Source organism: Rattus norvegicus, chromosome 15 (assembly GCF_021556685.1).
Source record: "Rattus norvegicus strain SHRSP/BbbUtx chromosome 15, alternate assembly SHRSP_T2T, whole genome shotgun sequence".
In the NCBI taxonomy this organism is placed as follows: Eukaryota; Metazoa; Chordata; class Mammalia; order Rodentia; family Muridae; genus Rattus; species Rattus norvegicus.
In genome coordinates, this window is record NC_141548.1 from 26,485,001 (window position 1) to 26,502,021 (window position 17,021).

The 17,021-nt window shown below is 43.8% G+C and overlaps 1 protein-coding gene across 12 annotated transcripts in view; it reads right to left on the reverse strand.

Annotated features, from left to right (window-relative positions):
• Ccdc198 (coiled-coil domain containing 198) overlaps positions 1-15,545 on the reverse strand; it is a 27,336-nt gene extending 11,791 nt beyond the window's left edge. For 2 of the 12 annotated variants that reach the window (XM_087584789.1, XM_087584784.1), the window contains exons 1-6: positions 15,410-15,498; positions 15,093-15,316; positions 13,762-13,844; positions 3,390-3,476; positions 2,005-2,100; positions 7-172 (exon numbers count right to left, since the gene is read on the reverse strand). In XM_087584789.1, the coding sequence (XP_087440915.1) occupies positions 7-172; positions 2,005-2,100; positions 3,390-3,476; positions 13,762-13,844; positions 15,093-15,312 (652 nt within the window). In that variant the 5' untranslated portion in view covers positions 15,313-15,316; positions 15,410-15,498. Of the gene's footprint in view, positions 1-6; positions 173-2,004; positions 2,104-3,389; positions 3,477-13,761; positions 13,845-15,092; positions 15,317-15,399 lie in introns of all 12 variants that reach the window. The other 10 variants (XM_087584793.1, XM_087584790.1, XM_087584788.1 and 7 more) reach the window with 9 other exon arrangements.
• Between the last annotated feature and the right edge of the window lie 1,476 nt (positions 15,546-17,021).

Sequence of the window (17,021 nt, forward strand, 5' to 3'; positions counted from 1 at the left end):
GCTCACCTAGGTCTGGGTCTCTGTATATGTTTTCATCAGGCGGTATGATGAGAACCTCATAGCCGTTGCTCCTTGCCTTGCTCTGGGTGATTTTATTGCCATCGTGATCCTTCAGCTTTTGCATATCACGCATCGCTTTACTCAGAAGACTCCTCCTCAACTCCATCTGGGCCTGAAATGATCAGGTAGAAGTGGTTAATGCTCCCCCAAACAGTCTTCCCCAGGACAGATTCGCATCTCAGCAACATCCAAAGTGGACAGCTCACAGCTCCGGGCACCCTTGGACACAGCAGAGTGCTTTTCTTCCCACCGCGTGGTGTGGGAACGGTATTCTCCAGCTCATTGGGAGAGAGGTGCGCATGCTCATTGTCTCACAGAGGCACGGCCACTGGAATGAGGAAGCCTGTTCGCCTCTGTCTGTAGGTGAGGTGTATGGAACTGCAGAGGACACAACCACAGGGTGCTTCCTTAGAGAGGGGGGTTAAGGGTGGGACATTGCAAAGCTTTACTAGAGAAAGCGATCCAGCGTGTCTTCATAAATTCAGAGGTTGGAAACCTATCTCCACCCCAAGCTTCATGCTAATTTGTAGGTGGACCTTTAAGAGATGGCTCGGACTGGAGAGATGGTTCAGTGGTTAAGAGCACCGACTGCTCTTCCAGAGGTCCTGAGTTCAATTCCCAGCAACCACATGATGGCTGACAGCCATCTGTAATGGGATCTGATGCCCTCTTCTGGTGTGTCTGAAGTGTACTTATATACAAAATAAATAAATAAATAAATAAATAAATAAATAAATAAATAAATAAATAAATCTTAAAAAAAAAGAGCAGGCTTCCTCTTAAAAAAAAAAAAAAACAAAACCAAAAACAAAACAACGACAACAAAAAGAGACAGCTCACGTTCAGGATAGCGTGAAACTATTGTCATAGGAGGGGGTTAGTTCCCCCTGAAAGAGCTATAAAGGTAACTTGGCTGCCTTGGCTTGCTCTTTTTTGCTCCTAACCCCTCACTCTCCAGAACCCTGTCACCTTCTGTGTCCCCTGCTCCTGCCGCCTCTTATCAACTGCCAGTGTCTCAGTCTTAGCCTTTTCCACCTCTAGCATGGCGAGCAGTATCTTCATTATCTTTGTTAATTAACACATTTTGGTATTCTCTTAGAGCAGCAGAAAAGGAAACAGGGTTTCACTCCATAGCGCAGGCTGTCCTAAAACTTTCTAGGTAACCCAGGCTGGCCTAGACCTTGTGACAATGCTCCTGCATAGCTTCGCAAGCACGGGGAACAAGCATGCCCAGCGCTAAGTGTCTCTCTAAGGAAAATTCTGTGGCACGGATTACAGGAAGAGGCCTGTGTACCAGAAGAAAGACCGACTTCTTTTCTCTATGTAAATCAAGAAACGAGTATTATGAATCTACCCTAATTTCTGACTGCAACCGGAAGGTCAAAGGACAGCTTGTTTATTAAAAAAACAAAACAAAACAAACAAACAAAAAACCCCCGTAAGTTTGACTTTGTGATGCATATCTTTAATCCCAACAATGAGGAGGCAGGAGGCCATCTTGGCCTACAGGGTGAGTTCCAGGACAGCCAGGACTACATAATGAAACCTTCGGTCAAAAACAAAATGAAGAGACAAAGAAAAAGGGACACTCAAGGGACCAGTGAGATGGCGTAGTGACTGAGGGAGCTTGCTGCCAAGTTTGACAATCTGAGTTTGACAGCTAGAACCCTTATGATGGAAGAAAATAAAATCTACTACAAAAAGTGAACTTCTGACCCCCGGGCATTCACTGTGGCACATGGGTGTGCCCTCTGCCCCCACAACCTAAGAAAATAAATGTTAAAAACACCCAAAGGGCTCAGGGCTGGGAGCAAAGATCTTCTTCCTGTTTCCTTCAGCTCAGGCAGTGGCCACTTGGGCTCCAGGGCTGAGCGCAGACTGGACTTGGGGGGCAGTGGTGATGCATGCCCCCCATAGTTGGTAAAGTGACCCTCTTCTCGTTACCTCTTGTCTTTTATGGTTTATCTCCAGCATTTTCATCTTATGTAAATACTGTCTTTTCCCAGAAGTGTACAGGGGAAGTTGAATTTTCTCATTTTCCTGCTGTGAAAGATGACATGTTTATTAGTTTGGGGGGGTCATTGTTGCTGACTTCCGCAATCCCCAGCCTTCAATCCTTCTAGGAGCAGGAGATCTTAATCCTTTGTAATCCATAGTGATCTCCTGTCATGATAAAGCTATACCAGTGTGTGTCCCTGACAAGTCCTTTGTATAGCTGTCCGTGAATGAAGTGCCAATCTGCTGGGTCTCTAATAGTGTTTTAAAGGTTCTTGTGGAGTGTTGAAAGCCTGGAATGCAAGGTTTTGACAATTTCATTTTGATATTCTCACTTTAACACTGTACACCCCCCCCCCAACAGATGCTTTTAATAATCTCTCTAGAAAAGTGTCCGGATTTGATGAGACCTTCCTTTCTCTTCCCGTGTCTTCTACCATTGATTAGCCGGCTGTGGCATGAGAGGAGCACCCCCAAGTGGTTCAGGGGAACTTATTTCTCTACAGTTTGTTTTCCTATTCCCATTTGTTTCCCATTCCTATTCGAATATAAGCGCAGGGAGCACGGCAGTTAAGGGAGGCTTTGAGATGACTACTGATAAGTCTGGTGCTCTCGCCTTAGTTTGTCATGACATTCAGTGGCATAGTGGTTATCGAGGGCAAGCAGTGGTGAAGGACAGAGCTGGTGACCACCCTTTGTGCTGTCCTGTGTTGGCTGGTGCAGAAACTTAGGGAGGCTGTCACAACTGCCAGCACCCTAAGCGTGAACTTGAGGACCTGCAGTACCTGGGTGTCTCTTACCACCCCGCGTCAGTGTCTGCCTGGCTCCAGAACGAGTCAGGACAGGGTTTGAAAAGGACCCCTACGAACAGCTTTCATTTTGGCTCGGCAGGGCGAAGCTAACCGAAGACCTCCCCTGGGATTTCGTTTTGATGAGGGTTGGTGGCACGGAAGTCAGGAACAACTTCTGGATAAGCTCTTCCCTGGAGTCTGAAGGAGTGTTTTAAACTCAGGAGGAGTGAAGGGAAGAGCTGTGCTCACTTCCCCCCCAGCACAGATGAAAACGTCTAGAACCATCAGTTCTCAGATTCCCTTTTCATCCACATGGCTCTGTTTCCGCCACAAAGCAGACAGAGCCTGGCCTCACCCGAGAGTGGAAAGCACTTGCCAGTTGGAAGCAGGCATAGGCAAGCGCTGATGCTTCAAACATTCTACCCGCCAAGGACTGAACAGTCTGCTTTGGCTTTGAACTCCTGTGTGAAGGGGAAACTTGAAAAGAGCGACTCCCCCACTTTCACCCACTTCCCCCCGAGTCTGCAACTACCCCAGGCTCACCTTTGGACTGGGCTTTGTACTGGCTTTTTGCTGGCACAGAAGCCTTTCAGAGGTAATTGCTTGTGGCAGGTCAATGGGTTCAAGCTTCTAGAAGTCCAAAATTTAGAGTATTCAGCATCCCTCATGCCACGAGACGATGAAACACAAAAGCAGGTACAGTAAACTACCTGATCACTGCATGGAAGCGGCACGTACTCCTGCGCATGCGCAGGGAAGGTCATACCCACAGTGTCCCCGCTGTCACCTGTGAGAAGCGCTTTCTGACCTACCGGGTTCTTTATTGTTCTAGCTCATTGCTTCCAGTGAGTTATTAGTTAAAATCCTGGTCAGGGAGTTGAGCACTTTCCCCTTTGTATCGAGGGACCATGTTCAAAGTCACCAAATAGCTGGACTCTTAGCGATGAAAGAAACTGGAGACACACCTGATCCTCCCTTAACCACCCAGTGCTGTCCCAGTCCTGATGAAGGTCTCTGGGAGCCCCCTTCAGGAATCGTGGGTGACAAGGCACACTTAAGAGAAAATACAAAGCGCTAACAAATGGTAGGGTCATTTGTTCCTACCAGGGAGTAGGCTTTATGGAAGACATTTATTGGAACTTAAAAGGATCACTGAAACTGAGTAGGTGTATATCCATGGGTCTAAATCACCTCTCTGCTTCCCCTCCGTGTGTGTGTGTGTGTGTGTGTGTGTGTGTGTGTGTGTGTGTGTGTGCCCTCGCCCGCGTGCATGTGCATGCATGCTTATATAGGTACACCCATCAATATGTGTACCTGTAGAGACCAAGGGCTGACGTCAGGTATTGTTCTATAGCTCTCAACCTTACTGCTTTTTGCTTTTGAGACAGGGTCTCTCACTGAGCTTGTAACTTTTTCACTAGATGGCTGGCCAGTCTGCTGGCTTTACAGATGTGCCATAATTGAATTCGTTTGGACTTGGCTTTTTAGTTTTTTTGGGTGTTGGGTATCCAAAGTCCGGTCCTTATCCTTGCAGAGCAAGCACTTTACCCACTGAGCCATCACCCTAGCCTTCCTTCACCACAGAAGAATCTGGGCTCTACAAAGTTGAGCATGGAAGACAAAGCCCGTCTCCTCACGTTGATACCCAGAGGGTGTCGTAGAGTTTATTCACTCAGGAAAAGAGCTGAGCTCTTCACATCCTTTGCCAAGCCACTAGGTGGCAGCAAGTGGCAGTACAAACCGGCGTCCACCTGCCAAGAACTCGATCTAGGAAGCCACTCGGAGAAAACAGTTGGGCAAACTGGCTTGCTGTAAATATGCCAGCCCAGTGACATTGCTTCAGAATCCTGGTTTCACACACACGTCCCTTTCCCTACAGAGGAAGGAGGTTTTCTCTTCATCCCTTGCAGAGGAAACACACCGGGAGGAGTTGTTTAGGGAAACGGTAGGGGTGGTACTTTTTCTTTTTCTTTTCTTTTCTTTTTCTTTTCTTTTTTTTTTTTTTTGTTCTTTTTTTCGGAACTGGGGACCGAACCCAGGGCCTTGCGCTTCCTAGGTAAGCGCTCTACCACTGAGCTAAATCCCCAGCCCCACTTTTTCATTTTTCAATACTAAGAAATATATTTGCCTAAAAATTTCTGAATTACTTGGCTCTTCAACACACGACCAAGATCATCAGCTGGAGTATGTGCTAGGGCTTTGGGACTGGAGGATTAAGTCAGCCAAACACCTCCCACCTCTGCCCTTGGTAATAATCATTGGCCGAGGACCGAGAGACGAGGAAGGTGGGCCAGTGCGACTTCAAGAAAATGTAACATTTGTCTGGTGCAGCGACTTAACATGTCTTTTAAGACTCTGGGAAGTAGAGAAAGGGACACTATGCCAGCTTTATGTAGACGATCATGGAGACAACTTAAAGCCCAAGAAGAATTTCCGATCGAGTCTTTGAGATGCAGTTCTTTGCTCATAGGAGCTATCCAGGAAAACCAAGGGGGGAAAGTTTACACGACATGATTTGGCTTCAGTACAAGATATTTCCCTAGATCAGAAAACAGAACAGAAATGCAAATGTCTGTGGGAAGCCAGTGCATAAGACACTGAGGCCAGGTGATGGCTCTGAGTTGTTTATACTCAAAAAAGGGCATTGGAAAACGCCATAGAAGACCCAGGCTCACAATCGGAAATCAAGGCTGAATCCTCCACCCATGCTGCTCACTATGAAAGAGCTGCAGGGTTGAAGTGGGACTGAGTAGCAAAGTGTGTTGTTTTAACATGAAAGAGGACAGGGTCCATTGCCCAGTACTGAAAAGTGAAATAAACACATCTGGGGATGGATGGATGGCTCAGCAGATAAAATGCTCACCATGAAAGTGTGAGACCTACTACGCGGGAGTTGGAAACGGGATGCCCAGGATAAGTGGGCTGAACTCTGAATTGGTATACTGCAGGTTCAGGAAGAGACTCTGTGTCAGCAAATACAGTAGAGGACGATTAAAGAAGATATAGGACATCAGCCTCTAACCAATGCTCGTGCACACGCACACATACACACATACACACACCATACACACACACACATCATACACACACATACACACCATACACACACATACACGCACACACACACACCATACACACACATACACAGACACACCATACACATACACACTCACACACACCACACACACACACATACACACTCTCACACACACATCATACACACACACATACACACTATACACACACAGACACACCATACACATACACACTCACACACACCACACACACACATACACACTCTCACACACACATCATACACACACATACACACTATACACACACATACGCACACACACACCATACACACACATACACACTCACAAACACACACCATACACACATACACACTCACACACACACCATATACACACACATACACACTCACACACACACACCATACACACACACACACCATACACACACACACCATACACACACATACACACTCTCACACACACATCATACACACACATACACACTATACACACACATACGCACACACACACCATACACACACATACACACTCACAAACACACACCATACACACATACACACTCACACACACACCATATACACACACATACACACTCACACACACACACCATACACACACACACCATACACACACACACCATACACACACATACACACACACATACCATATACACACATACAGTCACACACACACTCATGCACACACACACCACACACACATACACACACACACCATAAACACACACACACCATAAACACATACACACATACTCACATTCTTTCTCTCTCTCTCTCTCTCTCTCTCTCTCTCTCTCTCACACACACACACACACACACACACACACACCATAAACACATACTTCAACTGAAAGCTGGAAGATTCATTTCACAAGACCTAGCAAAAGGTTAAATATGAAGAAGCTAAGACTCTATAGCCAATGGACTCAAAATTGGTAAATGGATAATTTCTAAGAAACAGAAAGAATAAGATACTCAAACCAACCCATACCTATAAATTAAGCTAGTAGGAAAAATTATCACTTGCCTTAAAAGTCCAAAAGTCTAAAATGGTTTTTGCTAAGCGTTAGGGGACTGTGTTATAACAAATGTCTCAGAATTCCAGGGACTAAGCCACTACCTAAATACTATACATGGACTGACCCTGGACTCTGACCCCATAGGTAGCAATGAATATCCTAGTAAGAGCACCAGTGGAAGGGGAAGCCCTGGGTCCTGCTAAGACTGAACCCCCAGTGAACTAGACTATGGGGGGAGGGCGGCAATGGGGGGAGGGTTGGGAGGGGAACACCCATAAGGAAGGGGAGGGGGGAGGGGGATGTTTGCCCGGAAACCGGGAAAGGGAATAACACTTGAAATGTATATAAGAAATACTCAAGTTAATAAAAAAAAAAAAAGAAAACAATACCAACCAACCAGAGCTCCCAGGGACTAAACTACCATCCAAAGTGTATACATGGAGAGACATGTGGCACCAGCCTCATATGTAGCAGAGGACGGCCTTGTTCAGTACCAGTGGGAGGAGAAGTCCTTGGTCCTGCCAAGGCTCAATGTACCACTGTAGGGGAAGGCTAGGGCAGGGAGGCAGTAAGGGGTGAGTAGGTGGGTGGAGTAGCACCCTCATACAAGCAGGAGGAGAGAGGATGGGACAGGGGGTTTACGGACAGGAAACAAGAAAGGGAGATAACATTTGAAATGTAAATAAAAAATATCTAATAAAAAATTACATGACAAAAAAAAAGAAAAGGACAAGAAATCTCATTTTTAACAAGACTAATTCAATCTTGATGGCAAGGCTGATCTAAAACTGTGTTGGAAAAGTGTAGATCCATCTCCCTCACTAAAGCAGATACACTAAGTCTTAGGAAATTCAGTTCAGCAATGTATGCATGTACTTATCTCATGACCAATTTGGGTTTATGCCAGAAATGCAGGCATAGCTCAGCATTATAAACTCCCCATTGTATTAACTAGAGAACAGGAAACCTATGGGATTATTTATTTCTGGGTGGGTGGACATATCCCTGTGTATGCGTGTATGCAGTTGTTTTTTTTCTCTTTCTTTTCTCCATCTTTATTAACGGGTATTTTTTATTTACATTTTGATTGTTATTCCCTTTCACAGTTTCCGGGCCAATATCCCCCTAACCCCTTCCTCTCCCCTTCTATATGGGTGTTCCCCTCCCCATCATCCACCCATTACTGCCCTCCCCCCAACAATCACGTTCAGTGGGGTTCAGTCTTGGCAGGACCCAGGGCTTCCCCTTCCACTTGTGCTCTTACTAGGATATTCATTGCTACCTATGAGGTCAGAGTCCAGGGTCGGTCCATGTATAGTCTTTAGGTAGTGGCTTAGTCCCTGGAAGCTCTGGTTGCTTGGCATTGTTGTTCATATGGGGTCTCGAGTCCCTTCAATCTCTTTCAGTCCTTTCTCTGATTCCTTCAATGGGGGTCCCGTTCTCAGTTCAGTGGTTTGCTGCTGACATTCGCCTATGTATTTGCTGTATTCTGGCTGTGTCTCTCAGGAGAGATCTACATCCCGTTCCTGTCAGTCTGCACTTCTTTGCTTCATCCATCTTATCTAGTTTGGTGGCTATATATGTACGGGCTACATGTGGGGCAGGCTCTGAATGGGTGTTCCTTCAGTCTCTGTTTTAATCTTTGCCTCTCTATTCCCTCCCAAGGGTATTCTTGTTCCCCTTTTAAAGAAGGAGTGAAGCATTCACATTTTGGTCATCCTTGAGTTTCATGTGTTCTGTGCATCTAGGGTAATTCGAGCATTTGGGCTAATATCAACTTATCAATGAGTGCATACCATGTATGTCTTTCTGTGAGTGGGTTAGCTCACTCAGGATGATATTTTCCAGTTTCATCCATTTGCCTATGAATTTCATAAAGTCATTGTTTTTGATAGCTGAGTAATATTCCATTGTGTAGATGTACCACATTTTCTGTATCCATTCCTCTGTTGAAGGGCATCTGGGTTCTTTCCAGCTTCTGGCTATTATAAATAAGGCTGATATGAACATAGTGGAGCACGTGTCTTTGTTATATGTTGGGGCATCTTTTGGGTATATGCCCAAGAGAGATATAGCTGGGTCCTCAGGTAGTTCAATGTCCAATTTTCTGAGGAACCTCTATACTGATTTCCAGAATGGTTGTACCAGTCTGCAATCCCACCAACAATGGAGGAGTGTTCCTCTTTCTCCACATCCTCGCCAGCGTTTGCTGTCACCTGAGTTTTTTTTTTCTTTTTTTTTCTTTTTTTTTTTATTAACTTGAGTATTTCTTATATACATTTCGAGTGTTATTCCCTTTCCCGGTTTCCGGGCAAACATCCCCCTCCCCCCTCCCCTTCCTTATGGGTGTTCCCCTCCCAACCCTCCCCCCATTGCCGCCCTCCCCCCATAGACTAGTTCACTGGGGGTTCAGTCTTAGCAGGACCCAGGGCTTCCCCTTCCACTGTCACCTGAGTTTTTGATCTTAGCCATTCTCACTGGTGTGAGGTGGAATCTCAGGGTTGTTTTGATTTGAATTTCCCGTATGACTAAAGATGTTGAACATTTCTTTAGGTGCTTCTCAGCCATGCAGCATTCCTCAGCTGTGAATTCTTTGTTTAGCTCTGAACCCCATTTTTTAGTAGGGTTATTTGTCTCCTTGCGGTCTAACCCTTGAGTTCTTTGTATATTTTGGATATAAGCCCTCTATCAGTTGTAGGATTGGTAAAGATCTTTTCCCAATCTGTTGGTTGCTGTTTTGTCCTAACAACAGTGTCCTTTGCCTTACAGAAGCTTTGAAGTTTTATGAGATCCCATTTGTCCATTCTTAATCTAAGAGCATAAGCCATTGGTGTTTTGTTCAGGAAGTTTTCTCCAGTGCCCATGTGTTCGAGATGCTTCCTCACTTTTTCTTCTATTAGTTTGAGTGTATCTGGTTTGATGTGGAAGTCCTTGATCCACTTGGACTTAAGCTTTGTACAGGGTGATAAGCATGGATCGATCGGCATTCTTCTACATGCTGACCTCCAGTTGAACCAGCACCATTTGCTGAAAATGCTATCTTTTTTCCATTGGATGGTTTTGACTCCTTTGTTAAAAATCAAGTGCCCATAGGTGTGTGGGTTCATTTCTGGGTCTTCAATTCTGTTTCATTGGTCTATCTGTCTGTCTCTGTACTAATACCATGCAGTTTTTAATCACTATTGCTCTGTAATACTGCTTTAGTTCAGGGATAGTGATTCCCCCGGAAGTCCTTTTATTGTTGAGGATAGTTTTAGCTATCCTGGGTTTTTTGTTATTCCAGATGAATTTGCAAATTGTTCTGTCTAACTGTACGAAGAATTGGGTTGGAATTTTGATGGGGATTGCATTGAATCTGTAGATTGCTTTTGGTAAAATGGCCATTTTTACTATATTAATCCTGCCAATCCATGAGCATGGGAGATCTTTCCATCTTCTGAGATCTTCTTCAATTTCTTGTATGCAGTTGTTTTAATAGATGGGGACAGAAACCGATAAAATTTAACACTCAGCAGTAAGCCTAAAAGAAATGCCTAAACTTGAGTGGCACGGTGCCAGGTGGCTCTCCTTGGACTCACCAGACCACCTACCCACTTGCCAGCAGTTCTGCCTGTACCCATGCAGCAGCTTCCTTGCCTCTGGCTTCCTATTAGGTGTACCCACTGAGGAGATGATGACGAGGTTAGGTATTTGGGCTTCTGGTTCATCACAAGGAAGCATGGGGTGACCATGTCTCTCAGTGGAAGATCACTCTTACCCTCAATGTACCTTCCTCTCCCTGACTTTATCCTTTCAGGTTCTAGAAATCTCTCGCTTTGCCTTAGCCTCGAGCTGGTTACCTGTCAGCCACCTCTAATCCTTTCTGCACTGTCTTTGACTATTTTCTTGGCCAGACTTCTGTGCAAGGAGGGTTGCAAAGGAAAAATTCCTCGAATTCCTGTAATTTCAGTGTGACTCTCATTTCCTTGAGACTTTGGTGCCAGTGTGTACCAAATCCTACTATGTATATTATATATGTTCAGTATCCCTTGCTTGAATTTCTTGGGACCAGTGGTGTTTCCAATTTGGGATTTTATTTTTGCTTTCCAAATATTTGCATGTATATAATGAGACATCTTGGGAATGGGACCCAAGACTAGACACAGTTTGTTTCACGTGTTTGCTAGGCACAGTTGGCTAGGCATAACTGAAGGTAATTTTACACAGTATTTTCAGCGTTTCTGCTTTTTGGCTGCAAACCATCGCTCGAGATCGGGAAATTTTCTCCTGTGGTAACGTCAGAGTTCAGATAAAACTGGATTTTGTACCACTTTCAATTCACATGTTAGAATTAGGGAACCTCAAGGACAGTATCTGTAGCTTAGTGTAGGGGGGTTGGGTGGGGTGGGAAGACATGAGAAAGAAGGTCTGAGGGAATCAGGGCTGCTGGGATGGGGTTGCAGTGGTTAACAGGTTGTTCAGGGTGAGCCTTATAGGGATGCTGAAATTTGAAAAAAATTTTTCTGGAAAGCAAATAATTATCCAGCTAGACTACCTGAGTCAAACTGGGTCGGGGGTGGCGAGGAAGTTAGTAGGAGGACATTTCTGTTAGACTGAGAAGATGGGCAGGCCAGAGGGGGCTGCTGATCAACATGGGTGTGTGTGGGGCGGGGAGGAGAGGCATTAGTGATTAAGAGCCCCTAAGCATAGAAGCTTAGTTCTCACCTCCAGGAAGAGGTGCTCCTTTAGGAGTAGAGATGTTCAGGAAGTGGAAATTGCCAAATACCCAACTCGAATTATTTAGGATGCAATTAGGTTTGGTTTAATAATTAAAAATACTTTTAGAATTTTCTTTGGCAGAGACCAGGCTATTAATTAGCATGTCATGGGAACCCAGCATTTATTATTCTCTCAAAAACCCATTTGTGGTGAAAAAAAAATGTGCCGAGCCTCATTTGTGAAGATAATTATAGATGATATCTTTAGGAGCGTCTGCCAAGTTCCTGGTGATTTCCCTTTTATCTGGGAGCTGACTCCAGAGCCTGCGGGGCGTCTCCTCTGCCCACATCTTTACCGCACAAGCGTGTCTTCTGCTCCCAATTCATTGGGTCAGAGCTAGAACCATTAGTAAAGCTGAGCCAATCAGATCTCTCCTCCACAGGAATGTGGAATCCCAGCCACGGTCAGGCAACTGTGTCCATTCGATTGGATATATACAATTCAAGTTTAGGGTGGCCGCGAGGCACAGAAAACACCGATCTTTGGGGGGAAATGAAAGCACGTTTGTAGTATAGAACTCAGGCAAGCTATATAGAAGTTTGCCTCTCAGAACTTTGCTAAGTCTAATGTCTTCCGGCTCTTGGGTTCAACAAAAGTCCCAATATTCTTATAACTAAGCACATTGGTATCTTTGTACACTTGGCATGTTTCCCTTTCCTGATGACGAGCCTCCTTTCCTTTCCTTCCTTCACTACTAAACTTCTGTGTGGCACGTATTGTCAGTGGCTGAATACGTAACACTGAGTAAAGAAAGCATAGTCTTTGTGCTCAGATAATGTGTCTTGATTCTTTGATCTTAAGGTGGTTTGCTAATTTGCGGGTACAGTGTCAGACTCTGAAATATCCATGTCCTCTTTTTGAATTTAGGGGAATCAAAACCTAACCTTATCCTATTTAGGATAAATATTAAAATTATTCTGTGGTCTAGAGAGTACCATATGAATATATTTCTCTGGTTGTAGCTATTTCTTCTGTTTGAGTTAGCCAGTGTCAGGGACTCATAGGGACATGTATTAAATACTCCCTTGAGAGGACGTACTTAGTTTAGGAATAAAGTCGGCTTTAGGATTCTCAGCTAAGCTAGAAACACGCTCATATTTTTAAATTAGACGTTGATAAATTACATTTACCATTTACTTTTCTTGAACTAAACATTATCTTTGCACTTTCTAAAATTTCTGGAAGAAATGCTCTTTTGGAACTAAAGGTAATAATCACTTCATAGTAATTTTGAGTTTTCAAAGAAGACAAGTCCGTAAGAACCGACTGAGACAACAGTCCTCAACAAAGAACTCCATTAACCCCTGGAACCAGTCTGGGCATCTGGCTGAATGTGGCAGGCAAGGGTTTGACTACTTCCTTTGTTCTGCTCACAGAGAACCCCATAGACACTCTTTTCCAAGGACCCATTCTGATCTCTTTCTCTTTTTAGGATGAGCTGTCCTATTGGAATTTATACTTCTCTAAAGGGAATAATTTTAAATCAAGGTGGACGCATTAAAAATTCTTTCTCTGATGTCCCTTATTCCCCTATCCCCTCTCTTTCAGTCAGTCATGATGTAGCCCTGGCTGGCCTTGAACTTACAGAGATCTGCTTGCACCTGCTTCCCAAGGGCTAGGGTTAAGGTGATGCACGACAATATCTGGCTCTAGAGTCCCTAACTTCAACAACTGCTTACAACATCTAGGATGATTAAAGGATGGGACTAAGGGGAGATGGAGACATTTACACCAAAGGGTAGAAGTATCAGAGGCCTGTGTAGTGTTTGACTTAAATAGTTGTAGTAACTGCCATTTTCAAATGTTCAGCCAACCAAGTGCTACATTTGGGTCCTTTAAATCTCTGTCTATTTCCTTGTTCACATCCTTTTGGGGAGGGGGTTATGAGCCTCAGAAGTGACATCACTGCTAAAGGAAATTCTAATACTATGGCCTTTGCAACCGTCAATATTCTTTGTAACTGCATCTCATTAACAAGGCATTTAAGGTTCTTCTATGATTATGGATGAAAAGGGGTGTAAGTTATTAAAGACATTCCTTAAGAAGACTTTTAAATTCATCTTACTTGAATTCTTCGGGGTGGATGCCTTTTGATAATACTCGTTTCTTCATGTTTCAGTGGGATGTCTAGATACACGGCCCTGGATACTTGAAAGATTGGGGGGAGGGGCAATAATAATAGACCATTAATTTATTGTCAAGTTAGGCATCCAGGGTGACTATCTACACAGTTTGCATCTTTCAATTACACACGCCTAACTCACTGGTTGGATGCAGAGAGGAGACACACAGAGCAGGGCTCCTGCACGAATGCAGGTGACAACATTTTAGTCTGATTTATTCTTTCTGTATCACCCCGGGCTGGCAAAAAAATGCAAAGTTAACTATGTACTGGTCACAGGTATTACTCAAACACAGAATTTAGCCTGGAAAATAGAAACTTACCGATTAGTCTTAAGACATCTCCCTCTGTACTGGAAATGAAATCCAGGGTCTCACATGTACTAGGCGAAGTGCTCTATCTCTGAGCTGTAACTCCAGCTCACAAGTTCAATAGCATGAAATCCTCCCCCATTCCCCAAATGAAGGGAAGAAGAGTCCATTTGTGTTATTGATACGGAGTGTGAAGAAGATAAAAGATGACACAAATGTATGGAATATGTAACCAGATAACACATGTAAACATGGATTTCTCATCCCAAGTCAGCATATCTGTTTTAATTATCTTTATGGTCACCAGGAGACATTTTTACACATCATAATCAATATCCAAGAACAACTTGCAGCCACTTTAGGCCCAGAGCTTCCCCATCAGTGTGGGAAAAAGTTTCTTAGTTCTGTGATGACCATGAAGAACATGGGGTTAAGGAAGGGTGACTCACCCACTGTCTCTCGTGTAATAAATCAATTCTGTTTGGGTTGGTTTCACAATTCGCATTGGAGAGGGCTACTCCTACACTCCTCCTACTCTCAAAACTATAAAGCCTCATGCATTAAGTCCCCATGGAGACAACAGCTTAAATTTAGACTCCCAACTGAAGCACTACTGTCACCATTTAGCACATGTGGCCTTGTAATTTCTGTGGCCTTTGCGATTGTCAACATTCTCTGTGACTGCACAAGGAAGTGGGCATAGGCATTGAAATCACCACAGACTCAGGTGAAACCAGACGGTGTTCCCTTATACAGAAGGGTGAAAAGCACTTTATCCAGAATTGATACAAGCATTAAATTTAACAGAAGACATTCATCTGACAAGCAATCAGTCCTCAGTGAAAAATATTCTCCTACATTTCAATAATCTAGATTTCCAGAGATCATGGAGACAGTCATGTAAATGTACCACAGCCCTCCCAAGTCCCAGACATGCAGCTCTCATGTTTGGTTTTGCCATACCTGCAGGGAGTCTTCCATACCAGGTTTCTCTAAGAGGTGGTAGCTGTTCCAGAGTTCGATTTTGCTCCTGCAGTCTCGTGAATGAGTATGAACTTTTTTCTTCCAGGTTCCGATTCAATGCAAAGAACACGGGGCAAGTTGAGGGTGTCTTCGCTTCTTGGCTTTGTAAAGGTGTGACTTTGATCACCTGAGGGTGAGTCTTGGAGTGGCCCAGGCCCATGTTCCTTGAAATATTGAGAAGAAAACCATGATGGAGAGGGCTTGAGAGCCTTTACAGAGCTTGATTTAAGTATTTTCAGGAGTTTACCTTGGCTTACCAAAGCAGGTGTTTCCTTCATGACATCCTCCCTGTTCTGTACCCCTGACACTAACTTCTCTGGCCACTTCCTGGGAGGTTGGTTTCCATGGAGACTTCCCTTCAACTTCTACTTTGCCATTCCAGAACTAAAGAATGCAGTTAAACATTGACTTGGTTATTCTACTCTCTGAAAAACTCAGTTACATGGAGAGAAGCTTTCATTGATCATTAAACAAGTATCCAACCCCAGGCCATTACCAGACACACAGAACAGGGTTTTAGAGAAGTCTTAGAGGCCCCCTTTCATAGTAAACATGTTAGGAAGTACTAACAACCTGGATAAGCTAAGTTGTTAGAAATGAGAGGACAGATGCTAATGAGTTAGGGCTTTGCTAATCTATAATTTTAATTAGAGAATATGTCTTCCAGTTAGGAAAAGAAGCAGGGGCAGATAATGCTTCATCTGATTTTTCTGTCAATGATTTAAGCTACCTTTGAAGGAAATGAGTACATTACAGGAGAATGAAAAAAACAGTAAGGAAATTTTCCTAATCTCCCTGCTGGGAATGAAGGAACAAATTTCTTAAATAACTGATCCAAATAAAAACCATTTTCAAATAGATCCTATTTATTATGTCCTTTTTTTTCAAGTAGAAAAGAAAATGGAGGGAAATGTGCCAATGTCTTGAACAGTGGGCTTTGAGTAATGGCGTTATGGGTAATTTTTATTTCAGTCCTTTACTCAGAATGGAACTCATGTCCATGTTTGAATTGTTCATGACCACAGATCACAGGTGCTTTTGGCATACCTCCATAGAGGACTTAAAAATATTTTCCATGTTGTGAAATCTATTTGCTAAAGAGCTATCATGGTGATTAGGAAATGAGAAATGAGACTCAGAAAGGATTAATTTCTTTGAAAGCTACATCCAGTGCAAGTGTTTATTGTTTTCTTTGCTATTGTTTTGTTTTCTTGTGTGTGTGTGTGTGTATGTGTGTGTGGTTGTGTGTGTACATGTTCAGGCCAGAGGTCAACCTTGAGTGTTACTCATCTAGACATCATCCACCTTGTTCTTTTTTTAAAGACAGAGTTTCTCTCCCATTGACTTATTGGGTTGGGTTGGCTGGCCAGCAAGCCCTAGGGATCTGCCTGTTTCTCCCTCTCCAGCATTGGTATTATAAATGTACACTACTGTGCTTGGCTTTATATATGGGCTATGAGAATAAACTCAAGACCTCATGGTTTCCCAGCAAACCCTGGACTGACTGAGCCATCTGCACAGTCCTATTTTGTCTTCTATGACAGTGTCTTGCTGTGTAGCTCAGACTGTCTTTCAGGTCATTGTGTAGCCCATGGTGGTCTCAAATCGATGATCCCATTTCTTTCCAAGTGCTGGGACTATAGGCATTGCCATCATACCTTGCCAGGGTAACAATTATTAAGAGGAATGGCACAGAGAAAAGAGGGTGATGAGGACTTGGGGAAGATGAGAAGAATCAGGAAGCAAGAGCCAAATATACCATTTCTAAAGGTGTTCAATCAAAGCCCCTAGCCTAGCACAGCTCCACAGGCAATGTGGCCTGGAGATTCCCAAGAAAAGTACAGGAATTGGTAGGGTTAGAGCTTGGGC